Raw genomic sequence first — 27,311 nt, forward strand, 5'->3', positions numbered from 1 at the left:
GTGAGTGTGCGCAGCCACGTGCGTGGGGAGGGGCGGCATCAGCTGAGGGGGAATCCAATACGGTTCAATGACGAGGCAGCCGCTTATGTAACCGTGGTGACAGAGCCCCCCCCCCCTTTAGTCTCCATGACACCCTCTCCTCCTCTCCTCCTCCATCCTGTCATGGATATTAAAGCCATTATTCCCTCCAGGATGACAAGGCTTCACATGCAGGAACCAGGTGTGTTCTCAGCATCTGTTGCCATGGCGCCCAGGGAGGAGAGGATGTCTCCTGGGTGACAACTCTCCGTCACCACAGGTACACTCCAAACGCAGGTGCATTGAAATAAACAGTCAGCACAGACCTTTTTATCCACAATTTATTTATATATATAACGACAATTTAGAAAAGAAAGTCATGGTAAACGTAACAGAATCTAACTTTAAGAGACGATGCACATGTACAAGCCTGTAAACAGATGACACCACAACAGACGGGCTTAGCACTAGGATTCAACCAAACAGGTCAGACTCAGCTCTGACTCATTTATCTTCTTACAGGTTGGATGCGTCACTGGTTTGAGAACTTTTTCCACTTCCCCAGCTGTTTTCTTTTTAAAGGTTTACACAAGTATTCCCAGAAGATTCTGTCCCAGACTGACAGAGCAGCGAGTCCACGCTGATCTGACTTTACAGAAGAAAAGAAACAAAAGGCGTCATGAAGGTGAACATAGAAAAGATGAAAGGTGATTTATTGCAAGTTAAACCTGCTCAACCTGCAGAAAGTTGATCAAAATCATGATAATCTAGCTGTTTTTGAAACTGTTAATTTTCGAGCCTGTTCATTTTACACTGGGGGTTAAACAAAACATGTATACATTCTTAACAGTTCAGTTAACATATCTTCATCAGTTTTCAAAAATACATAAATATACTTATGATTTAATAGCGGTGCATTAAGGCTTTTATGGAGAAGAAAAAAAAAACAAGCAGTGAAAAAACATTTTCTTTGTGCTTGATGCAATAAAAGTTGTTTTTCTCCAATGGCTTAAATCTTTCTGGTTGTCCTCCCTCAGATCTAAGATAAGATATCCAAGTTTGTGCTCCTTCTTATTAGAATTTCAACTTTTTTTGCTTGTAAATTTCACATTTAATCTTCAAACATTATCCCAATTTTTCCCCACATAAATCAAAGCTTTTATTTTGGAAGTTCTGCAAAACATCACTCAGATCGTTTCCATGACAGCCCTAATACACCATCATAGCCTTGAAACATTCATCTGCATTATACATCTATTGCTTACATGTTACAGTCGCGATTCTCTTTAATAACATAAAGATTTGGTAAACAGAACAAAATAAAAACATGGTGGAGTTCTAGTTTTCTACAAAGCAGCAGCAGTAGTGTAAAATTGCATGAAGTGAGGCTGCAGCAACATGCGATCCTCACAGTTTAATGCCGCCTGAGAGCATAACTTTGACTTTATAAATGCGTATATAAGATATAACAAAAAAACAACCAGGCTTTTCTGTTATTTGACCTTTTAAAAAGTTTTTTTCCAGCTAAAAAATAAAAAAAGAAAGCAGGAGGCGTGGTACTGGTCCCCTTCCGCAGCAGAACACCGGGAGTCCTGCACATCGCTGCAGCCTCAGCGTGAACATCTGCAGATTCAAACACGATGACGGCATGTTTCACTGCTCGATGCGTTTGTTTGTTTGTAATGCCTCCGACTTTTGTTAAAAAACTCTCGCCAACTGACAGCTGAAGCAGGAAACCTCGCTCCTGAAGGAATACTGCCACGTATAAAACATTTCTGCAGCTACCAGGTGCGTATCCGTCGCGACCTCGAGTTAAACTACTGGATATTTTGGCAGCGAAAGGTCTCGGGCAGGTCTAGGATCTAAAATGTGTTCTGAACTGAATGTGTTCGGTTTGTAAAGTTATCTCAAAGAGTGAAAAAAAATAACAAAACAATAAAATAAGCAAATCACTTATAATAATGCACGTCTGACTCATGGAGTCATTTCAGCAGACGTGCTAACACAAGTGATAATCTCAATCTCTCACAGAGAGCACAGCGGCGGCTGACGACTGTGATGCTGGCGGACCGAGGAGACGGGAGCGCTGCTATCTGGTAGCATCCTGTGCGTTGAGAGGCGGCGGTGGACCGTGACGATGTGGCGTTCAAGTACTTTAACTACGAGGAAAATAAATAAGCAGCTTGGACAGCAGGTAAGGCGATACAATGGTTAAGATCCAGGAGTGTGTGCTGTTTTGTAAAAACTGACTTGTGGTGGCCGGGAACGGCGGGCGGGGGGGTTAGGGGTCGGCGCTTGACCCTTAGTTACAACCAAAACAACAGGAAACACCCCTCACTGTCTTTTACACTGATTGTTTATGATGTTTTGGGGAAAAAAGATCTTGCTTTTTGATTATTATGTAAAGTTAATCTAAATACTTATGAGGATTCAATCCTTTTACTGGGACCCAGCACCTGTAACCCCCCCCCCCCACCAGCTGAGCAGCAAACATGTGACATCAGAGCAGACTACTGTCATGTGGCCTGGTCCTGCATGAGCTCTGTCATCTTCTCCCTGGACTTCTCGGTGAGCGGCAGCACGGGGCTGTAGGTGAGCACCGAGCCGTTGGTGGATATGTGGTGGAACGCCAGCGAGGACTTCTCCGCCGGACTGCAGAGGATCTGGAAGCGCTGCGGGGGCCAGAAAGTTGCAGTTAGTCGGCTCGTTCTGGCAAATCTGAACCCACTCCTGTCTGTTTATGTATCTGAGAGGGGCGAGCGGCCGCTTCACCTGGGCCAGAGTTCCCGGCGTGGTCAGCAGGGCGTACAGGGCCCAGATGGGAAGCAGGGACACGGAGGAGAGAGTCAGGATCCAGCCCAGTGTCGTGGCCCATGTCGGAGCCACCAGCCCTTTCCCCAGGCTCAGGGGGGACCAGCGCACCAGGGAGAATATGAACGTAGCCTTCAGAAGACCAAGGAGAGACGACAACATGAAGGAGTCAAACATATGACAACGACATGATGAAAAAACAGAAAGACTGCTAGACTGGATGTAAAAAGTTCAAACCACATCTCCAGTTTCAGCGTTTTTCAGATTCAGACCACTTTATTAATCCCTTTGGGAGGTTCCCTCGGGGAAATTGACATCTCCATCTCACTCACACAGCACTGTCATTTACAAATCAAACACCTCAAAAGCCAAACACCAATATAAAAGATACAAAATTAAAAATAAAGATAAAAAAAGTGCAGTGCCATAAAATAGAATTATATGGATAGAAAAGAGATAAGTGTCATGTAACATTCCACAAAGTTATTGCACTGTCCTGGCATGTTGCAGTTCTCCCGGAAAAAAACTGGTGAAATATGTGAAGCTCATCAGACTGACCTCAAATCAGCATCTGTGAAGCGTCTGCTGTTTTTAAAAGCAATAATTTAAAAAGGCACTAAACCAATTTTTTCCTGTTGCGTCAAGGTCTTTCTTTTAAATTTCCAGACCATGCAACTGCACATGCACTTTTATATCTTCACTTCTTGAACTATTCCAGCCATAGATGCACATCAGTGTTTATAAAATTGATTCTTGGATGGTTCAAGATGCAGAAGTGGATCATTCTGAATTGATTCACAATCTAATCGTTGATGGGAATCATTATGTTGACGGAGCCAGAATGTGACGAGGACAGCAGATGGAAGCACTCGGCTTTCTGCAAAGTGAAGGAGAACCGGGAAGCGTGCACGGTTACTCACGGTGCACAGGGCCGGGGTCAAGTATCTCCAGCACAGCTTGAAGAAGGGGAGGGGGGTGTGGCCCGTCATGTCCTTGATGTTGCTGCTGAAGCGGTCGGCTCCTGGGGACAGAACAAGAACAAGACGACTGAGACGTCGGGTTTGAGCTCGGCTTCACATCCTGGTCCGGTGGTGGAGGCGAACCGTGCTCAGTTCACTGCTGTAGTGGAAAATATGAGACCCAACTGCAGAACGCAGGGGCGTCAATTGGGTATGGCAAGGTATGTCAGCCGCCACACCTTGGCTTCAAGGGAAAATGTAAATGTTTGTTTTTTAAATACATTTATGGAATTACTCTGTGTCTATTTGTATTGATTATTCTATTACTTAATACATATAGAATAATTACAAATGCAAATCAGAACATGATCGATTTCACTAGTTATTATACACTGCAAAAACTCAAAAAATCTTAACAAGAATATTTGTCTTATTTCTAGTTAAAATGTCAAATTTTTAGTCAAAAAAAATCTCATTACATTTAAGACAAGACTCAAAAACAACCATTTTCACCTGTTCCAAGTAGATTTTCACTTAAAATAAGTGGAAAAATCTGCCAGTGGAACAAGATTTTTTTGCTTGTAATGAGAAGATAAATCTTGTCCCACTGGCAGATTTTTCTACTTATTTCAAGTGAAAATTTACTTGAAACAGGTGAAAATGGTCAAATAACAAGTTATGTTTCTGGTGATGACTCTTGTATTAAGTGTAATGAGATTTTTTGACTAAAAATGAGACATTTTAACTAGAAATAAGACAAATATTCCTGATTTTGAGTTTTTGCAGTGAGCGAGACTGCATTTGAAAAAGTTCCAATTTTCTTGACCACACAGATCAGCTACATAGCAGACTTCTATGATAAGTATTTGCTGGACGTGTTGATTGATACTCTAGTTAAGTTCTGTGACTCGTAACCTTGCCATACCTTAGCTTCCACTGAATTGACGCCACTGGCAGAACGGGCCCAGAAACGTGAGTTTAATGAGATATTAGAGCTGACTATTACTTATTTCCTAATATAATTGCACTAAAATGTCATTTCTGCCTTTTTTAAGCCCCAAAGCAGCAGTGAACTGTTATGAGTCCTGTTATAAGTCCTAAAAAACATAAAAAGAGGCGAGATGGCGATGTGTTAAACACCCCCACCCCCCTTCATTCATCTTCTGCTTGTCATCCACACACACCCTCACGGCAACACACATTCCTCGCAGACGTCTTCATCTCATTTGTTATCTCCAGGAATCCCAAATTCTTTATATTCAGTGTTAACATTCTCCGACTTGACTATGAAACATTCACCTGCGCACAAAGCAAACAATGTTCTGTGCATGCTTTCTAGCGGGGCCGAGGGCTCCCCGGGGCCGCCAGACTGAGACTGAGAGGCGACGGGGCCCCGGGGGCAGATATAGGGCCCCGGAGGAGACAGGCAGGGGCCTGGCCAGAAGCCAGTCTGCAGTCACGTTCATATAGCGTCTGCTGACTGTAGGAGGAATGTGGAGGGAGGGCGGGGGGTGGACAGCACGACTCTGGAGAGTCCGACAGATCCTGGGACTTACAAGAGAATTTAATTAAACTCAGACCCCGACTGGGCAGGTGGGACTTGTGCCACATGAGTGGTCATTCATTAAAATGAAATAATAAAAAGAACATATGAAGAAATACAGAGGTGTCTTCAGTATTCACATTCATTACTCAGGTAGAAGTATAGATACTAGAGTTTAAAAATACTCCTGTAGAAGTTGAAGTATCAACTCAAGTTTTTTACTCAAGTAAAAGTATAAAAGTACTGGTTTCAAAACTACTTAAAGTATAAAAGTAAAAGTAATGTAAGGGGGAAAAAAGCCATTAAGGACAAAAGCCATTGAAAATGAATGCATCTTAGTATAATGCAAATATATTAAAGAACCATATATGTGTACTATTGAGCATGAACATGTGTTTCAGAGAGCAGGAGATATGATGACTAGTTGCCTATAAGTATTGTAATGGTGCAAAAAGTCAAACTTTAGAGGCATGTTATCATTTATCCTAACCTTTATTGGAATGTACATCCAAGTTTAGTTGCAGGAATCTGAGGGAACGGATGTAAGAACAAAACTGGACAAGAACATCTGAAACAACCACAACCAAATTCACTCAATCCGGATGGAGCAATTTAACTTTAAAGGCTGAAATGAAATAGAGTAACGAGGCTGTTTTTAAAATGTAAGGAGTAAAAAGTACAGATAATTGCGTGAAAATGTAAGGAGTAAAAGTAAAAAGTCGTCTGAAAAATAATTACTCCAGTGAAGAATAGATAACCAAAATTTCTACTTAAGTAAGGTAACAAAGTATTTGTACTTCGTTACTTGACACCTCTGAAGAAATAAAGTAAGAGGAAAGGAGTAGGAAAAAAAAAATCAAATGAAAGGGTAATAGTTGATGAATTAAAGTGGAAAACAACCAAACAAGAGGGAGCTGGGAGTCGTACCGTAGACCCAGCCGATGGCCACAGACTGGAAGATGGAGAGCAGCAGCAGGCTGGCTCCGCTGCAGGAGAAGTGGTCGTAGATCTGGAACACATACAGACCCCCCTGCACCCAGAACACACTCCTTAGTGCCGTGTTACTATAACCGCTAAGCGACGGGAGCGTGAGCGCCTCACGAGTCCTTACCGGCGTGATCATGACCAGTCCCACCAGGAAGCAGACGATGCAGACGAACAGCAGCAGCAGCTCCCGGCGGTGGCCTCGGCGGATCAGGTGAGGGTACAGGTCCGTCACCGACGTCATCAGGGCCTCCAGGCTCACGAACTGGGCGGGGGGCGAGGCCAGAGTGTGTGTTGACGGGTTTGTGTCACGCTGCCAATCAAACTACTACAAGGTGGGCTCGTACCTGCGTGTCCAGCCCCAGCATGATGATCATGAGGAAGAAGCAGACGGCCCACAGCTGAGGCAGAGGCATCATGGCTACAGCTCTCGGGTAGGCGATGAAGGCAAGGCCAGGTCCTGTCAGGACATGTCACAGAGTCATGTGATCACCAGTTGTTTCTTCAAGACTTATTAACGTTAATATTGTTATATTAAAAGCTCGTGAGAGATGTTACACTGGACGAGTTACCACAAAACTGACTGTGACCATGTAAATATTCAAAATATCCCAACTCGGTAAGAAAAGACACACACAGAGCCGTTGAGAGCATCGTGTGTTTCAACTCTAGGGCGCCACGAGTGCAGAAACTTTACTTCGAATAATTAATTACAATAATTTCTGAAAAAAATCCTAAAAATTAAGACCAAAACACACAAACTGCTCCAAAAAAAACAAACAAACTATTGACATGACACAACCACGTCACTTTGTTTGAAACTTAGCCGGTGTGAAAATCATTCAAAGACCTTGTTGGGACTTGTGACATCACAGATCCAGATCAGAGTAGAAGTACAGTGATCCCTCGCTATAACGCGGTTCACCTTTCACGTCTCGCTGCTTCACGGATTTGCATTGTGCATTGTGTTCTGCATTCTGATTGGCTAAATAGTCTCCCCGCTACAGTTCTCAAATATAATCGATGGTGGCATGTCGGTTTATAAGAATCTTTTTGCCCAGAAGAAAAAAGAGCAACAACAACTACCCATAACTAAGTTCTTCTCCCAAAAAAACTTTTTTCATTTTCTCCCGTTCAAATCCAATTAATCGGGTCGTGGTGGGGCGGGTGCTGATCTCCGCGATTTGAAGCCTTGTATAATAATTGTAAAAAACATAAAGGTTACTATTTCATGGATTTCACCTATCACGGGTTCTTTTTGGAGTGTAACCCCGCAAAAAAAAACTGTATTACTGTATTCATTTTATGCGTCGTTATCACACTGCACGTGACGTACGACAAGTGTGTTGCTCAAAGCTGCGACACTGATTTAAAACGAGGAACAGCCAGCCAACACAGGGGGTGGAGTTAAGTGACTGACTCCACCCCTTGAACCCTATCTAAAAAAATAAAGAAGCAGAAGCTGTTGTACCCTTATCCTCCAGACATGTTAAAACTATTTCAATAATACTCGTAGGGGGAAAAAGTCTCCTTTAAAGACATCTGTTTGGCTGGAAAACATTTTTTTTAAATCCAGTAACATCTGAATAGATCAGGGATCAGCAACCCGCGGCACTAGAGCCGCATGCGGCTCTTTAGTGCCGCCCTAGTGGCTCCTGGAGCTTTTTCAAAAATGTTTGACCTTTTTTTTCCCTTTTTTCTTTTTTTCCCCCTTTTTTCTTGTTTTTTTCCTTTTTTTCTTTTTTCCTTTTTTCGCTTTTTTTCTTCCTTTTTCTTTTCCTTTTTGATCTCAACATTTCGACTTTTTTCTCGACATTTCAACTTTTTTCTCGAGAATTACATTTTTTTCTCAACATTCCGACTTTTTTCTCAACATTTCGACTTTTTTCTCGACATTTCGACTTTTTTTCTCAACATTTCGACTTTTTTCTCAACATTTCAATTTTTTTCTCGACATTTCAACTTTTTTCTCAACATTTCAACTTTTTTCTCAACATTTCGACTTTTTTCTCGAAGTGCATAATGAAAAAAAAAAATCTTCCCCCAGTTATAACTAATATAGAAACATGAAGCATGTGTTGTCTTCATTCTAAGGCTGATACAAGACTTTTCATTTTTTGCGGCTCCAGACATATTTGTTTTTTGTGTTTTGGTCCAATATGGCTCTTTCAACATTTTGGGTTGCCGACCCCTGGAATAGATCAATACTAGGCATTGGAATCGTGTTTCTGCGTAAAAGAAGCCTGTTTTCACCTGATTGGGCCACAGAGGAGATGTCCACGCCCTGCTCCTCAGCCATGAAGCCCAGCACTGAGAAGATGGCGAAACCAGCCAGGAAGCTGGTGAAGCTGTTCAGGAGGCACAACATGAAGGAGTCCCTGGAAGCACACGAGCAGAACAAACCATCGTCTGAGAATTTGAATGAAACAGCAGAGCTGTATGAACAAATCCCCGTTTGCACAACTTAGAAACAGAACCCGGAGAGGCCCTAACAATCGAGCGGCTGGTTCTGTGTGAGTCTGTGGGAAACATGGCAGCGAGGGCTTTTCTTTAAGGTGTGGCAGTATCAGCGTGTTTTCTCTGTCCATTCCAGCCATTCCTCCTGGAAGCCAGATGACCAGTGGGAGCTTACATCTTACATTTCAGTGCATACGGTTTGTTTGAAGTAGAGGGGAAGGGGTTGCTGTGTGGCTGGAACTGCTCTTGTGGGGGTTTGGTTGAGTGTGTGTGCGTTAGTTAAGTGTCTCACTTATAGCAGTCATTGTTGTATTTGTTGTAACTGCCCAAAGCTGTGAGACTCCCCAAGCAGATTCCATAAGAGAAAAATATCTGGGTACCTGCATCCATCCATACCTACGGAGAGACAGAGAGAGGAGACGGAGACAGAAAAATGAAAAGGACAGATGACGCGGCAACAAGGAGCTGAGAGATATGCTTTATCTGTCCCACAAGCTTCTCAGGGACGACAAAAGCTGAAATAAAACCCCAACATTTCAATCTTTGGACACTGATGCAGTGTTTTCTGAACTTCTATCTTGCCATTAGGGCTGGGCGATATATCGAGATTTTAATATATATCGATATATTTTCAAACGCGATATGGTACGAGACAATATCGTTTATATCGATTAAAAAAAAAAATGTACGATTTTGATATATAGCTTATTTTGTTACAAATTGACTTGAATGTTTTATTTGAGATTTGCACAAATGTTTTGTTATTTGCACAATTGCACAGTGTATTTTAATTTAATTGTTCTGCAGGAAGGGGATATTTGTTTTATTTTATTCAAGAAGCATTTTTATTCTATAAATGCAGGCAGTTTATTTTTATTTCATTTGTTTTATACATTTTGATATTGTGCAGACCTCTGTTAATAAAGGTGTTGTGCAACTCATAGGTAGCTTGGCTGTTCAGTTATCGAAGGGTTATTAATAAATATTATTCATAATTATTAATAATTAATAAAGTCGACTATTTATCAAATTGAATGACCAATATGATAAATAAAATCCTCGGGGCACCACCCTGTTCCTTAAGCAGGGAAATGATAACTTTTACAGCAGAAAATCAGTCTCAGAAATTAAGGTTTATGCCTAATACAGTAATTGAAGGGTGAGATCCGAACACTAGGCTCTGTCAAACAAATCAATTGTGACCAAAATCTGCATGAAATAACGACAACCACAATAACGACAAATCAATCAGAATTTATTTACATATAGGTGTCAAAAGATGGTAAACGGAACACCCCAATAAATCCTGATGGCACACTACGTAAACAGGGACAGAAATTATACAATGCAAAAGTTCCAGTCATCTGTGTGGGGTGTGACTAGTGTGTGTGTGTGTGTGTGTGTGTGTGTGTGTGTGCGTGTGCGTGTGTGTGTGTGTGAGTGTGTGAGTGTGTGTGTGTGTGTCTGCGTGCGTGTGTGTGTGTGTGTGTGTGTGTGTGTGTGTGTGTGTGTGTGTGTGTGTGTGTGTGTGTGTGTGTGTGTGTGTGTGTGTGTGTGTGTGTGTGTGTGTGTGTGTGTGTGATCTCAGACTGGCTCGGGAATTTATGACCGAGGGGAGCGTCTGTGTGTGTGTGTGTGTGTGTGCGTGTGGGGGGGGTTAGTACGAGAGGAAGAGAGAGAGATACCGAAGAAAAGTACAATAATAGACACTCTTAAATAATTTCTCACTAGCAGAAACCCAAGACCTTCTGATCTTTCAGATCAGAAGGCACAGAAATGCCCCAATGTGAAACTAAACTTCACACGTGCGCTCTGGTCATCCAACCGGGAAATCTAGAAGGGCCTTGTTTTCGGTTGTCGAGAAGCATGTCATAACGATCCAGCAATGTGGATGCAGCCGTAGACAAATAAGAAGATAAACAAAACACTTAAGTTAATAAACACAACTATGACGGGATCAGCAGTCCAGCTCACAGCGTAAACTAACTTTTAAAGTGTATTACTAAGTTTTCCCTGCCCAGACATCAAAAACAGCCTCTTACGTGAACCTTTGCAGTTGAAGAAAAAAAGGGGTGGTCGGTCAGCGTTCCCTGGGGAACAGCTGGGTGTTTACGCTCAGCAGGCGATCCTGATAAAGCGGCTATCACTCCCTCCTGTGTCCTTGCTGCGGATGAGGGGAAAGGCAGCTGGATGAGGGGACAGCAGCTGGGCACAGCACTTGGCTTCCTTCAACTTCGGATCGGCGTCGCGTTCACGTCGAGTCAATGCAGGGTCCCTAGTTCGGCTTTCTGGGCTCGGAACTGCGTGGGTCGCTCGTGCAGCGCTGCAAAACGGACGCTCCTTCGTTCACGAAGGAGAAAGCCGGCCCTTGGCTACAGCAGAGACCTGTGGGTGAGAAGGAGGAAGCAGAAAAAAGAGAGAAGAGAGCGGAGAGAGGGGGGTCTCCTCTTTTATAGCTGCATACAGGAAGTTGATACCCCTTCCTGCAGCTCGGGGTCCTTGTCCAATCAAAGTGTGGTGCCTTATCACCAAGAGGGTCACATATGCAAATCCTGGTGTCCATGGGGTCGTTCTCCAGACCACGCTGGAGGTGTCGTAAACTCACCATGAGGCAGGGATCATGAGACTTTAGCTTTGGCTTCGGCCCTTTACTGGTCCAAAATAAATGTTCACCCAATCATAAATGTCATGAATTCATAACCATATGGACGGTGGTCCAACATCCCCCCTTAGATTTGACGGCGGGAATGCAGGGTCTGGTTGTCAAATCTACCAACGGTGCAACAGTCCATGTGATGCAGTCCTGGTTGGCAGAGGGGCACAGTACTTAAAAGTTCAGAGGTTAGCATAGCGCTGGAGGCTTTGTCTGGGCAGAGGTGAGGCACGTCTGGGCAGACGGAAATACGCTATGCTATACGAGACTAGGGTATAAAACATAACAATAAACATAAAACATAAAACATATAGAAACGATAAGGGATTCGATTATGCAGTTCAGTGTCATTACTAGCAGAATGAGGTAGATAAAGATAAAAAGAAGGGAGGTTAGTTAGGTTACGGACCCTCGATACGTAACTGCCAAAAGCAGACCGGACCCAGCGGGTGTTCACTACGTGTTAATCCCTTGGCAGAGCGGTGCTGAGGAAGGAAACGGATCGGAGGGGGTCCGTCCTGTAACAGAACCGACCTCGGGTAACGGAGGAAGAAAGTCTTATTCCCTAACAGTTTAATCATTCTGCGATTAATTGCTAGATCCGGAAAAACAAAAACAGAACAAATGAAATAAAATTGTGAGTGTAGGCCTGAGCTTTACTTCCCTAACACTCCAAGATCCCTCCCCCCCTTTTTCAGGGGTGGGGGGATTTGCACTTCTGGGTCAGAAGTTGTCAGTCGGCTGCAGACGAGTCATGCAGCTCGTTCAGTGCTCTGGCCAACAGGGTATATATGGCACCCCCCCGGCCTGCTGACCTACGACGTCTGCGCCGTCTCTTGGCGCCAGCACCGGGGTGGAGCACCGCTCGGTCACTCTGTGGACCGTTCTCCGAATCTACAGTGGGACGTCTCTGTGTTTCCCACGCCAGCTGGGCGTATTCACGTATTCGTCGCATGCTGAGATCTCTCATCCTGCTGCAGTAAAGAGTTACCTTACATCGCACGCTTTCATGGAGGTTATGGAGGAATAGAGATTTAAAATGACGATCATTCTCCAAACCTGGAGTGTTGCGTCCCTGGAAAAACGCAGCTCTCAGACGCCAGTAATAATCTTTGGGGGTTTCTGACTCCTGGTGCTTAATCGAAGAAGCCGCCAGAGTAGCTGAAGCCCAGTCGGTTTCAGAAAAATACTCCTCTAGCAAAGCCTGACGGAGTGCTTCATAGCAGTCTCTGGTTTTAGCTGGAAGGGATCTTATGAAAACACGAACGCTCCTGGCTGTGGTTTTCCAAAGAAGCTTTACCTTCTCGCTAGAGGATGCATGAGGTAAATCTCGGAGGCAATCCTGAACCTCATCGAGATAATTCTCAATATTTGACCCTGGATCATCCGGGTCAAAGTGTTCTATGTCATTGGCCAGGGACTCAAGGTCACGGAGACGCAAGCCTTGTCTATGTGGCGGGCCAGGGTCGTCTGGTCCACCAGAACATTCCTGATACAACCGGTCCCTGTGCCGAGAAGAATAATTAGTTCTTGTCTGGTGTGGAACAGGTAGGTCAAAGTGGGGGTTTAAACCACCTGACACAAGTTTTTGTCCATCAGGGAAAGGCTCCCGGAAATTTGGATTTACGGCCTTCAGATTATAAGGCTGGCCGCATTTCGGACTCAGCACCTCATCTTGAACACGCGGAGCAGTGGGCCTGAGGGTGAACGGGGGGGCACGCTTTAAGTCTGACCCCCCTTTCCTCATTTTGCACCTGGGGGGCTGCACTTTCATTTCATCCCAGGTGATAAGGTCTGGAACGGTGTCAGTAGCGTTTGGGCTACTGGCTGTCCCCCTGGGCTCAGACGGGATCAGCTGGTTAACTGCTGGATCCTTTCTCTGGCCCCCTGCTGGCCGTGGGTCAGTGTGAGATTGGTCACGCCTTTCATCACACTGCTGCAAATTGTTAATGATCGGGACACTGGGGAGTTGATCTACTTTAATTTCTGATTCGAGCCGTGGCTCGCGGTTCACATGCTTGTTTTCTACCCAGTGCGGCTCCATTTTCTCGGAGCTTCGAGTGGACCCGTTACAGGAGTCCAGTGACCGCTCACGGAGGTCCAGCGACTGCTGGCGAAGACTAAGCGACTGCTCATTGAGGCTTAATGCCTTCTCCCGGAGGCTAAGTGCTTGCTCACGGAGCAGCCATGACTTTTCATGGCGTTCCTCCACGTGGCTGAACTTATGTGACTGGAGCTGGGTTTTGCAACTAAGCACATCGGAGAAGAATGCTTCTCTGGAAGAACTTTTAATTAAAGAGATCAACTCCTGTATCCTATCACCAGCGTTACGTTCATAATTATGGACGTTATTCACCTCCTCTGAGGCGCATCGACTAGTTTCTCGGATTCGTGCTTGAGCCTCTCTTAACAGGCTTTTCAAGCGTTCAATCTCTTCCTGCGCCTCGCAGTGCGCCAACACTTCCCCCTCGTATTTTTGTCGCCACCTGTGTTTGTTTTCCCCAGCCTGGAGTTCTGCCTTACGTTGCCATAGCAACGTCAGTTTACCCAGGACGTTGGCTACACGGGCTTTTTTATACGGTTTCTTGGCGAAGCTAGTGAGCTCTGCTATCCTCCCTTCGCAGGTCTGGAGGTCATAGTCATTTATTATGCTCAGCTCATCTCTGGGTATTTCCATAACACGTGCAATTACTTCTTGAGTGTCGGTAAAAGTGACGCTGGGGGAAGCCTCGGCCCCCCCTTCATGGTTACCTGGGCTAGTCATCGCGCGTCTGGCCAGGGGACCCGGGACTGTAGGGTACCTGGCGAAAAGCTTCCTATTCAAACGGAACTTGCCTGATGGTCCTTCTAGTCAACCTCTGGTCACCTCTGCTGGCTCTGCGTCCAAATGCGATGAGTTTCCTGCCTTGTACACCACACGCAGTTCACGAACCGGACACCAGTGTTTCGCTTGCGAACTCTCTGCCAAGAGATTAACACTCAGTAATGAAGTAGATTCACGTTATCACCCAGATTAGGAGGAATGAGACAATAAATGAAGCATGAGAGACTGAGCCAACTCTGATATGTGCCTCAAAGCAGTTGGGGTCTTGGTTATCATAAACAGAATTGAGATAACCTTGGAAGCACAAAAAAAAACAAAAGAGAATCAATAAGGTGGATTAAAATTGAAATGCCACCCAAATTAAAGATTCAATTTAGCAAACACGATAGAAATTAATCCGAAAGAATAACTCACATGGGGTAATCCCGACAAAGTTCTATTAATAGAATTTAAAGAACTTGAAACAAAGCCAACCATTAACTTCAGTGAAGCAGTAGCATTAGCTTCAGTGAAGTAAGGTTGCAGAGGAAAATTAATCAAACAGATTAATAAAAGTAATGATAAAAATAAAAGTTCAAGTTAATAAACCTAAAGAACTTAAAGCGACCAACCCTTAGTGAAGCGAGGTTGCCATTAACAGGTTTTAAAATAACCATAGGAATCAGATAATGAGAGGGGAAGAAAAATAAAAATATTTTCTTTCCCGATCAAAATTAATATTCTGTTATTTCATACAAATTCAGTCACAATGTCGTTATTAGAGCCCCACACGGGCGGACCATTTATGTTGTGCAACTCATAGGTAGCTTGGCTGTTCAGTTATCGAAGGGTTATTAATAAATATTATTCATAATTATTAATAATTAATAAAGTCGACTATTTATCAAATTGAATGACCAATATGATAAATAAAATCCTCGGGGCACCACCCTGTTCCTTAAGCAGGGAAATGATAACTTTTACAGCAGAAAATCAGTCTCAGAAATTAAGGTTTATGCCTAATACAGTAATTGAAGGGTGAGATCCGAACACTAGGCTCTGTCAAACAAATCAATTGTGACCAAAATCTGCATGAAATAACGACAACCACAATAACGACAAATCAATCAGAATTTATTTACATATAGGTGTCAAAAGATGGTAAACGGAACACCCCAATAAATCCTGATGGCACACTACGTAAACAGGGACAGAAATTATACAATGCAAAAGTTCCAGTCATCTGTGTGGGGTGTGACTAGTGTGTGTGTGTGTGTGTGTGTGTGTGTGTGTGTGCGTGTGCGTGTGTGTGTGTGTGAGTGTGTGAGTGTGTGTGTGTGTGTCTGCGTGCGTGTGTGTGTGTGTGTGTGTGTGTGTGTGTGTGTGTGTGTGTGTGTGTGTGTGTGTGTGTGTGTGTGTGTGTGTGTGTGTGTGTGTGTGTGTGTGTGTGTGTGTGTGTGGGATCTCAGACTGGCTCGGGAATTTATGACCGAGGGGAGCGTCTGTGTGTGTGTGTGTGTGTGTGCGTGTGGGGGGGGTTAGTACGAGAGGAAGAGAGAGAGATACCGAAGAAAAGTACAATAATAGACACTCTTAAATAATTTCTCACTAGCAGAAACCCAAGACCTTCTGATCTTTCAGATCAGAAGGCACAGAAATGCCCCAATGTGAAACTAAACTTCACACGTGCGCTCTGGTCATCCAACCGGGAAATCTAGAAGGGCCTTGTTTTCGGTTGTCGAGAAGCATGTCATAACGATCCAGCAATGTGGATGCAGCCGTAGACAAATAAGAAGATAAACAAAACACTTAAGTTAATAAACACAACTATGACGGGATCAGCAGTCCAGCTCACAGCGTAAACTAACTTTTAAAGTGTATTACTAAGTTTTCCCTGCCCAGACATCAAAAACAGCCTCTTACGTGAACCTTTGCAGTTGAAGAAAAAAAGGGGTGGTCGGTCAGCGTTCCCTGGGGAACAGCTGGGTGTTTACGCTCAGCAGGCGATCCTGATAAAGCGGCTATCACTCCCTCCTGTGTCCTTGCTGCGGATGAGGGGAAAGGCAGCTGGATGAGGGGACAGCAGCTGGGCACAGCACTTGGCTTCCTTCAACTTCGGATCGGCGTCGCGTTCACGTCGAGTCAATGCAGGGTCCCTAGTTCGGCTTTCTGGGCTCGGAACTGCGTGGGTCGCTCGTGCAGCGCTGCAAAACGGACGCTCCTTCGTTCACGAAGGAGAAAGCCGGCCCTTGGCTACAGCAGAGACCTGTGGGTGAGAAGGAGGAAGCAGAAAAAAGAGAGAAGAGAGCGGAGAGAGGGGGGTCTCCTCTTTTATAGCTGCATACAGGAAGTTGATACCCCTTCCTGCAGCTCGGGGTCCTTGTCCAATCAAAGTGTGGTGCCTTATCACCAAGAGGGTCACATATGCAAATCCTGGTGTCCATGGGGTCGTTCTCCAGACCACGCTGGAGGTGTCGTAAACTCACCATGAGGCAGGGATCATGAGACTTTAGCTTTGGCTTCGGCCCTTTACTGGTCCAAAATAAATGTTCACCCAATCATAAATGTCATGAATTCATAACCATATGGACGGTGGTCCAACAAAGGTACCTGTGTGACATTTGGCACGAGGCTTTGTATTAAAACAGTTTTTTTTAAGGGTTTGCCTCAGAAAAAAATGAAGCTAACAGAAATGCTAGGCTATAATGCTTTGGGGGAAACTCCAATTATGGCACAGAAAAAATATCGATATATATCGAGTATCGCCATTTAGCTACAAAATATCGAGATATGACTTTTGGTCCATATCGCCCAGCCCTACTTGCCATCAGATCTCTAGTCCTGACCGTACTCACCTGCCAGTATCCCACACTACCTACAGGCGCTGCCGTACAACCTACAAGAATGACTAGAAGAATATCCGTTGCCTCCCACATTTCTGTGTTGGCTCAGCCATCACACAAAGATGCGTAATGAGTGTGTGATGTGTGTGTGTTGTGTGTGTGTGTACCTGTGGGTCTGCCAGGCGGGTGCTGTTGGGTTTGAGGTAGTAGATGATGCCCTGGGTGGCTCCAGGTAGGGTGGCCCCGCGCACCAGCAGCACCAGCAGCATGACGTAGGGGAAGGTGGCCGTCAGGTACACCACCTGTGCAAACATGTCACATATGACTTTGCATCATTAAAGTAAATCCACGTTAGGGATGGGCGGTATGGACTAAAAAAATGTATCATGATAATTTCTGGCATTTATCCCGATAACGATAAAAATGACGATAAAAAAAAATACCAATTCAACTCCACTTTTGTAACTATAAATCTATCACCACATTCAGTCTTTGGAGCCCCCAAAACACTGCTCTAAAAGAATACTAAATGCTACTAAGCTACACCAATTACATTGAATTAATAAAAACCAATTACATTAGTCCACCTGTAATGATTCAGAGCCGCCATGTTTGTTACACAAAAACTTCCTTCCTTCCTTCCTTCCTTCCTTCCTTCCTTCCTTCCTTCCTTCCTTCCTTCCTTCCTTCCTTCCTTCCTTCCTTCCTTCCTTCCTTCCTTCCTTCCTTCCTTCCTTCCTTCCTTCCTTCCTTCCTTCCTTCCTTCCTTCCTTCCTTCCTTCCTTCCTTCCTTCCTTCCTTCCTTCCTTCCTTCCTTCCTTCCTTCCTTCCTTCCTTCCTTCCTTCCTTCCTTCCTTCCTTCCTTCCGCTTTACACAAAAACGTCATCAACGGGAATTTACCGTTTTTACCGCGAGATGACAAATTCTTACTGTGGGGAATTTTTTTGACGGTATATTGTGAACGGTAAAATATCGCCCATTCCTAATCCACGTCACATGTTTATTAAGGGATATCTGTTGGGTTTAAGAAAAGATGCTCGACTACTCCAAATGTATTTTTCCACTGCAGAGCCTTGTAGGATCTCCTGGGCTTTACTTTCTTTTTACCTACTATGTTAGAGTTGTATTGATTAATATATATTATGTTCTGCATGAAAACAAGTCACACAAGCCCTGCAGTGAGGAGAAACCATCATCGCCTCCTGAAAAATGCGGCGTTGTGGGGAGCGGCTCTAACGCCGGCTAAAAATACATGTACGCTTATACATGTGATGTATAAGCGGCGGGATCGGCGTGGCGGCTGGAGCTGATGAGCCGAGCAGGAGGTCTCACACCAGCCCCTAAAATAAGACGCCCCGTCGGGCAGGGCGTCACTGGATCAAAAGGATGCGGATCCACCGGTCAGAGGATTTCCAGCGCGGGTGACTGATTATTTATGATTGTAACAATATTTTAAAATCCTCCAGAGCTGTTTACAAAGCTTCACGTACTATAATTCTAGAAGGAGTCGTGATGACTTTTCCTTGAAACAGGCCTTTTCTGTGTGCGCTGCACGTGCACTCGTAACGTGACATAACGACTCAGTGTTTGATCATGACATCAGCTCCAAACTCACTAATCACTTTATTGTTTCTCGCATCGGCCAAGACGGCAACGATGTCTGTTTCTGATATTAACATCCGAGCGCGTACCAGTCTGCCTCCGCTCTCTGATTTCAACCAGCTGAGCATTGAAACATCACCTGGAGGAGAGTCCTCGTGGATGAAGCACTCAGCTGGTGCCCGTGTTGGTTCAGAGCAGATGTCAGAACAAGAACTAGTTTAGAAAACGGAGTTCACGATGGCTTTTCCATCCATACATCTTCTACTTATCCGCGGTTGGGTCGCAGCGGCAGAAGCCTAAAGCTAATCCCAGGGCGTTGGACGTCGTCCCTCCAGCGTGCCCTGGGTCTTCCCTTCAGACTGGATAAAACAACGCATTGTCATGTGACCCGTTGGTTTCTGAAGACCGGTTTTGACGTTTGTCTTCGTGCGTGGTGCAGCCATGTTGCCCCACCGCAAGCTTTGCCCCCAGCTCCTTCAGGTGACCCTCGCCGACCGGCTGCAGATATGCCGTTTCCATCTAAAAGTGAGGGTTTGCATCCTCGCAAAAACACATCGTTGGGTGTTTCAGTCCCTCCCGCTGGTGTTTCTAGACCCCAGTCAGGCACTGAGGGTAAATAACACCCGCCAGTCGGCATAGTAACCAGTTTTCACCAACTCCAACTACCCTGATTTCATAAAGGCAGACTGAATATTGAGATACTGGTTTTTAAATTAAAAAGGGAATTTTATAAGTGGATGAGACGCAATGATGCAACGATGTGATTCTATGTGATTCGAAAAGGAAGCCAGCTCTTAAAAGTAAAGTTGCTTTTGTCAACGAAAATTATGACTAAATATCGTTGTCAACGAACCTTTATCACCCGAGGAAAACGAGACGAGATGCAACGAAAATAATGGTCATGTGACGATAACGATAATTAAATATATAATGCAATATCGTAGATGATTAAAAATTAGACTAAAATGTAGATTACAAAATAAAAACTCTGCTAAAATGTGTCTTCATTTGCGTTGACCAAAACGAGACGAAATGTTATCCTTAATATCCATTTTTTAAGTAGTTTCCTCTGGTTTAGTGGCTGCTGCTGGGTGATGTCACGTCCTCAATCCCAGCCGCGGCCACAAAATCACAAATAAATATGTTGTAAACTCAAATTAGAGCGTCTTCTGTATCTGGAATGAATGTATTCTTGAGTCTATAAGGTAACAATAATATGATAATAAGATAACATTGTTTGAATTGTAAAATGGGTTTGTCTAAATACAATCTTTGACTAAAACTAGACTAAAATAGACAATTCTAACTAAAATAAGACTAAAATGCTCAGACTTTAGTCGACTGAAACTTGACACGACTAAAAGGAGTATGAACGTGACTAAAACTAATAAAACTAAAATGATAGCTGGACCCAAAGACTAGACTAAAACTAAAGTTGAAACAGGCTGACAGAAACAACACTACTTAAAAGTCTCTGATGAACGTCGGCTCACCTTCCCGGTGGACTTCACTCCCTTCCACACGCAGAAGTAGCAGACGAACCAGACGGCAGCCAGACAGAGAGCCAGCTTCCAGCTGACCGGTCCCAGCTCGTCCAGGGAGCTGGACAGCCGCAGCACCTCCCGCCTACGGAGACACGGCGAGCCGTTAACCTCAAACCCCGCCGGGAAATCCCGCCAGGCGTACATCCTTCAAAACCGTTCTACTCACTCCCAGAACTCCATGACGGGGGAGGTGGCGTTCTCCGGCAGGCTGCTTCCGTTGACCGTCTGGTTGCGGTGGTGGAACAAGACGCACGCATCTGCAGGAAAACACACGTTAGCCGACCTGGACGGCTCTCCACAGCTCTGGCCGGTCGCTGCTTTTTACTGACTCGTGTTCCAGGTGTTGTTGCAGTGCGACCACGGCAGCACCGCCTGGAAGCTGTAGGACAGGTAGAAGAGCGCCCACGCCAGGATGACGATGTAGTACACGCAGCCGTGCAGGATCATCACCTGGCTGGCGTAACCCAGACCTGCAGACACGCAGGAAGATGCAGATGCAGACAGATGTTGGATGAGTTACCCAAGCAGATCATATCTAGGCCTGTGTTGAAAAAAACAATTTCCCAATTCTAAATCGATTCTCATATTAATTCCTAAAAATCGATTCATATGTCTAAAGATCGATTTTTTAGGTTTTTTTTTTCTTTCTTTCTTTTATTTATTTATGTATTTTTTTTTCCATCATTACATTACAACTTTTGGTTATTTTTTTGTTTATCCCCAAAAAAGGAATGTTTTGTTGGACACGAAAATAACTGGTGTTAATAAAGGCAATGTTTTTGCCTTTAAATATGTTTAAAGGTATGAAAACATTAAAGTGTTAGGTTATAATTGCATTAATTGTCTATATTTCATTACTTTATTACTTTGTCTTGGGGTTACATTTGGAAAAAATGCTAAAAACCAAATGCTCAAAAATTAAAAACCAAAATAGACCGAAAATGGAACAAATAAAAGCGGAATGTGGGAAAAAATAAAACCGATTTCATACGTCCTCTGTTTCCTCCCTGGATCTGTTTGGTAATTCTGACCCACATGTTTCTGAAAGCAGTTCTATCAGCATTCTGGGAGCTGATTGGTCCTTACAGCATCATTAGCTGCAATACTTGCTGTTGAATCTCAATATAATACTAGTAGAAATATTTTGCATAACTACAGTCATATAATTCATGCAACAGCTCAAAAAACTGTTTTAATAACACTAACCCAAATCAATATCGGAATCGGATCGAATCTTGATAATCGATTCTGAATCTTAAGAATCGGAATCGAATCGATTCTTGACATTTGAATCGATCCCCAGCCCTAATCATATCTGTGACTGACACACGGCGAGTTGTATAAACAGGCATGAAACGGGCCTCAAAGCCTCCGCGAAGGCGTTTTCTGCTCCCAGATCCAAGTCACTTGAGCGGCAGATGAAGGCCTCCTTCAACGGAGACACTCGACTTGCAGCCCACACGTAGTACATCTTCATTAGGGATGAAAGATTGTCTTATGAAGTCTTGAGTGGGTTACAAAGTGGACGCTGTTCGCCGAGACAGCGAGTCGTTTGTGGCGTCTGCTAATGAAATTCAGGCGTTTTAATCCGATGATGGCGAACTAAATAGGCACGCCAGTGAGGAGATTCCTGCAGAAGCACGGCTTTGTTTGTGCACACTTGTATAAGCGCGAGGTTACGTGGCCGGAGAAGTGTTAGATATTCTCTATGGGATGTGATAGTTGTCTGGTCTAAACATAGACAGAAGGGACACTTGAAAGTACAAGAGAGTTTAAGGACTCTGTTCACACCTGGGATTAACATTCCCAAGTGTCATTTATGATCGGATCACTGTTACGTGAACTACATTATTATTGAGAAATTGCATATTATTTATTTGAACATTTCACCATAAATGGAAAAAAAAGAAAAAAGCATGAAAATTATTGATTAGAGATGCTGCAGAGCTCAATGTCAGGACCTTCCTCCAGACCTAAGACGCACTTAAGAAGCTTTTACATATCTCCAAGCCTGAAAATCGATCTGTCCTCATTATAAAGGATTACTTTCCTGCATGTCTTGTAATGCACTATGACACGGTCTCTGGTTGATCTGAAGAGCTGAGGTCAGGACAGATCGAGAGCTCTGCTGCCGCATTGCTCCTGGTGGGTGCAGAAATGCATCTATTTTTTGTAAACGTGGAGTTTCTCTTGTGGTCCTCCAGTACGGACCCAGAAGGTCAGCACAAGTTCTGAACAGCTTTTACAATATCTTGGTCATAAACCTGTCCTGTACATTGACCAGTTGGTGATTCTGCTGCAGCTATAAACAAATAAAGCTCAGCAGACTGACGGTCAAAGACCTCGACAGTGTTTTTTACTATACAGGCAGATCGGATGAGCAGATCCATGTCCAGAACCTTAAATGGATGTTTTCTATTCAGGTTTTTAGTACATGTCTACTAATGTTGACACCTCAACAGTCCGTTCTAAAGAGGCGTCCTTCAGGCATGCAGCCCTGCACACACACCTTACAATCTCTCTGTTTGCCTGTTGTGATTGTGTGCAATGCTTAACCTTCAACTAAATGTTTAAAAAGCGGGTCACTCTTGGGGAGGCGGGACTTAACTCGATGCTTTGCAGAGGCAGGATGCACATTTTCAAGTTTCAAGCACAGTTTGCTCTGGTTCAGTATTGATGTGGGGAGAGGAATGCTCTGAATGTTTGCACCAGCATGAGAAAGTAAAGAAGAAAGCCGTAGGCAGATAAAGATTTTATTTGCCATCCCTCAACTCCCGCTGCAGTAAGATGCCCACCTTTGCTTTATAATGCGGGCCAAAAAGAGGCGGCATAGTGCCATATCAGTGTGTGCTTTTCAAACAGCACGCTGCCCTTGGAAAACCAGCAGAGTGACGACAGGAGCGGGTTTTAAAAGGTTGCTTTCTGCCACGCCGGAGGTCCTTTTAACGTAATTAATGATGGCCTGGAGTCACATAAAATCATAGCCAGACAACATGAGGGATTTCTCAGAGGAGAAAGGTGAAAATGATGGTGTTTGTTTGGCTCTGAAAGAGACATCATGCAAAACAACACTAGCGACAACACGAGCAGCAGGCATAGATAGTCTGCTGACGATGTAATGACATAAATCACCTCCAAATAACGGGCACATCGTCCTCCAGGCGCTGACGCCCCCCAGGCTGGTAAACTGTCCCAGCGAGGTCTCCAGCAGGAACAGGGGGATGCCGCACAGCACCAGGAACAACAGGTAGGGCACAAAGAAGACCCCTGGACACAAATGCATGCATCAACACTGCCGTTCAATGCCTTTTTATCCCTGAGAGGAAAAGTTGAGAGAGAAGAGACTTTTACCTCCTCCATTTTTGTAGCAGAGGTAGGGAAATCTCCAGACGTTGCCCAGCCCGATGATCTGACCCGCCACGGCCAGGAGGAACTCAGCCTTGCTCGCCCACTGGCCCCGGGCCAGCAGCCCTTCCTTGCCCACGTCCTTCCCGTTGGGGAGGATTGCTGGTGGGAACTTAGTCAGCGGCTGGTTGGCCTGGTGGGAAGGCAACGGGTCTCCCATCACTGGTTCTGGCAAAGACAAGCACACCGCCCTGAGAGAGAGAGAGAGAGAGAGAGAGGGAATCAGAGAGAGAGAGAGAGAGAGAGGGAAAACAGAGCTACAAGAGGTCAGATTACAGTCCAAGGTGCTGCGTAGAGCAATAAGCAACTGGAGACGTTGGAAGTAAAATAAAGAAAGACGAAAAAGCGTACACGGGACTCACATTTTACTGCGTAATGAAAAAACGGGTGGGTTTTTTTTATCCCAGCTGGTAGACTGAGCCGCCTCACTTATCTGAGATCCTGTCTCAAGGACAACTGATGTGGGTGTGTACGCACTTTATCTGTACACTGCAGGACACTCTGCATGACGATCTGCTGCTTCATACAATTATATGCAAAGACTGACTTTAATTACTGAAATATCTGTTTTAAACACAATATTATAGTAAATTATATAACATTTTGAAGGCCTGTCCAGTACTTTTTGTCTTTGTTTTGCTCCACGATTAAATGGTTTTTCTCGATTTGCAATGCTTTGACTGATGTGTGTCCTAAATGGATTTCTTTTCCCGTTTTATGATATAATAATTTTGCAACAGCAAACTGAATTGTCACTAACCTCGCGAGAACTGCCCCCTGCTGTAGCCTGGGTGGCAGTTCCCGCGAGGTTAGTGGCAGCAACGGGAGCAAACTCGGAACAACAAATAAGAGAGATGGATGGATGTACCAGAGAGAAAGCATTTCTGCCAAAAAAGGGAAGACTTCGTGTAAATATCTCTAAAAATGGGATAGGGAATTTACTTTCCTAAAGAGGAGCAGGATGGGGCTCAGTTACGAGTCCTGTTTTTAGTGTCTCTCACGGGGGAAGGAAAAGATAATGTAAATGTTTCACTTGAGGACAATCAATGTGTATATAAACTGAAAATATTTTAAATAAATAAGTGTGCTTTATTTCCCTTTTGTGTTTTCATTTAGGCTCTATTATAGGAATTACATACATAGGAGTGTCCAAAGCATTTCAGTGTCAGCAAAGGTTGAACTAGCAGATTCTGAGCACATAATTGTAGTTTGTAAGTGGTTGACAGGTAGTTATTTTAGATTTGTTGTAAATCCGTCTTAAAATGTAAGATACTGGACCTCCGTTGGGCTGGTGGGACCCTTATTTTGAAATCCAAAACTTGACAGGTATGCTATTTACACACGTCTTACATATACCCAATACTGAACTTGGGGTTTCCGTCACATTCAAATGTTATTTCCCGTCTTAATAAATTCTGGCTCGGTTATAGGGGGACGGGGGTTGTTTTTGGGGGTCACTTGAACTTTCTTTCTTTCTTTCTTTCTTCCTCTGATGTAAACGTCGCCTGGCTGGGTGTTTTTCCCACGGACCACGTGACCTCGCTGATATAACGAGCCATCTCCCATAACTCATGTCCCATCATCCCCGGCGGGCGGCGAGCATCAAAGCCCGATCAAAGCGCGCTGATGACGCCGCGGCGGCACGTGCGCTGCCCTCTGAAGCTGCCGCCATCCGCGCCGACACACATGTAACCGCCGACGTGTCGGAGAACACCCTGTCAAACTGAGCCAAGCAGGGCGTGTTTTAGCCTCGGCGTGCTCCAGAAAGGATGCCACCCGTCCCACTAGTCAGAGCCCAGACTCATATTGTTACATGTTGAACGTAAGGGAGACGCACGGCGACAGAAATGAAGCACGGCGGCGCCTACCTTGTCGCTTCCTGTATGTTTCCAGACCGTGCCCGCCCCCCTGCGCGGCGGGGAGATGGTCTGTTCCGGCTGGAGCGGCTGTATGTGCTGCTGCCCGCTGCAGCGACCACCCAGATCAATGCAGCGGCTAAGTTTGGTACTAGACCGAGGAAAGGATGCTCGGCTGCAATCGAGAGGTTACAAAATACGTCGCGGGGCATTGTGGGTATTGTGATTTTTTTTTTTTCCCATGTTACAAAACATCAAAATAGCCACTAGCCAATAGCCATGTTTACTACCATTCACCCATTCTTACCAGCCTGCAAGATTGTTTTTGCAATCTTAACATGCTTCATTGGTTTTGCTATCACTGTTTCCTCAAACAATTTCCTGCTCAGCCAAACTGAACAACTAATACCACCAGTACACACAGGATATGTAAACAAAAAGTTCATTTCTGAGCTTCTATTAATACTTTTTTTTTTTTGAGTGACCTCAAATGATGATGTAATTTCCTTAGGGAAAGTCCTGCTGTGGACTAAGGAAATACTCAGAGCAGTTTTGAAGCCTCTTCGTTGTAGTGAAGTAAAAATGCCTGAGGAAACTGGCTGGGACACGTCCACTTTCATCAAAGTTAGCAGTGGCTACCAGCTTCTTCAGCCGGTCCATACCTGTCAAGTTTTGGATTTAAAAATAAGGGACATTTTCCACCGTCCCAACCGAGATCCAGTATCTTACATTTTGAGACAGGTTTACAACAAATCTAAAATATCTACCTGTCAACCACTTACAAACTACAATTATGTTGTCAGAATCTGATAGTTCGACCTTTGTTGACACTGAAATGCTGTGGACATTCCTATCTATGTAATTCTTATAATAAAGTCTAAATGAAAACACAAAAGGGAATTAAAGCACATTTATGTATTTTAAATATTTTCAGTTTATATATACATTGATTGTCTTCAAGTGAAACATTTACATTTTTTTTTTTTACAAACCCATTTTTTGGGGGGGGTGGGGGGTGTATATGTGTGTGTGTGTGTGTGTGTGTGTGTGTGTGTGTGTGTGTGTGTCTGTGTGGCTGTGTGGCTGTGTGTGTGTATGTCCATGTGGCTATGTGTATATATGTCTGTGTGGCTATGTGTGTGTGTATATGTCTGTGTGGCTATGTGTGTGTGTGTGTTTATATGTCTGTGTGGCTATGTGTGTGTGTATATGTCCGTGTGGCTGTGTGTGTGTGTGTGTCTGTGTGTCTGTGTGTCTGTGTGGCTGTGTGGCTGTGTGTGTGTATGTCCATGTGGCTATGTGTATATATGTCTGTGTGGCTATGTGTGTGTGTATATGTCTGTGTGGCTATGTGTGTGTGTGTTTATATGTCTGTGTGGCTATGTGTGTGTGTATATGTCCGTGTGGCTGTGTGTGTGTGTGTGTGTGTGTGTGTGTGTGTGTGTGTGTGTGTGTGTGTGTGTGTGTGTGTGGCTATCTGTGTGTATGTATGTGTATGTGTGGCTGTGTGTGTGTGAGTGTGTAATAATCCTATCAATGCTCCACCTGAAGTGTATCTATAGTGGGGGAGGGGGGGAGGCAACCCTGCCACCCAGGAGACCAGAGGCCGACAAGGAAGAACCCGGAACCCAGGCCACCGGCAACCCCACAGAGGGCGGGAGGAAACCCACCGCCAGCGAGGAACGAATACGTCAGTACGGCGGGAAAGAGGGGAAAAATATGGTAGTTTCCCGGCCAAAACGGGAGACTTGACAGGTATGACTTATGGTTACTACCCATTCACTCATTCTTGCCAGCCTGTTTGTTTTTGCAATCTTTACATGCTTCATTGG

At 44.4% G+C, this 27,311-nt stretch overlaps 1 protein-coding gene across 2 annotated transcripts; it reads right to left on the reverse strand.

Moving 5' to 3' along the window:
* Positions 1–350: 350 nt before the first annotated feature.
* LOC133424998 (sodium- and chloride-dependent GABA transporter 2-like) lies at positions 351–24,075 on the reverse strand. Of its 2 annotated transcripts, XM_061715626.1 has the most exons (15): positions 23,986–24,075; positions 23,570–23,814; positions 23,351–23,485; positions 20,548–20,688; positions 20,385–20,475; positions 20,168–20,300; positions 17,239–17,373; positions 9,065–9,168; positions 8,569–8,693; positions 6,663–6,775; positions 6,443–6,580; positions 6,259–6,361; positions 3,750–3,850; positions 2,791–2,961; positions 351–2,690 (listed from the first exon to the last, which is right to left on the reverse strand). In XM_061715626.1, coding segments are annotated over exons 1-15 (1,893 nt in total). In that variant the 5' UTR covers positions 23,988–24,075; the 3' UTR covers positions 351–2,534. The 2 variants fall into 2 exon arrangements, 1 of the variants encoding a protein (XP_061571610.1); XR_009770928.1 differs by lacking the exons at positions 351–2,690; positions 2,791–2,961; positions 3,750–3,850; ... (9 more) ...; positions 23,570–23,814; positions 23,986–24,075 and adding an exon at positions 10,815–17,114 and having other exon boundaries at positions 8,706–9,168.
* Positions 24,076–27,311: the final 3,236 nt, after the last annotated feature.

This window comes from Cololabis saira, chromosome 24 (genome assembly GCF_033807715.1).
Source record: "Cololabis saira isolate AMF1-May2022 chromosome 24, fColSai1.1, whole genome shotgun sequence".
Taxonomy (NCBI): domain Eukaryota; kingdom Metazoa; phylum Chordata; class Actinopteri; order Beloniformes; family Belonidae; genus Cololabis; species Cololabis saira.

What these genes read in the sequence shown, in the direction of transcription:
- LOC133424998 (XM_061715626.1), bottom strand. An exon ending in CCCGTCATGGAGTTCTGGGA is followed by an intron (nt 20,301 to 20,384) that starts GTGAGTAGAACG and finishes GTGTCTCCGTAG; the next exon opens with GCGGGAGGTGCTGCGGCTGT. An exon ending in TGACCCCGGCCCTGTGCACC is followed by an intron (nt 2,962 to 3,749) that starts GTGAGTAACCGT and finishes GGTCTTCTGAAG; the next exon opens with GCTACGTTCATATTCTCCCT.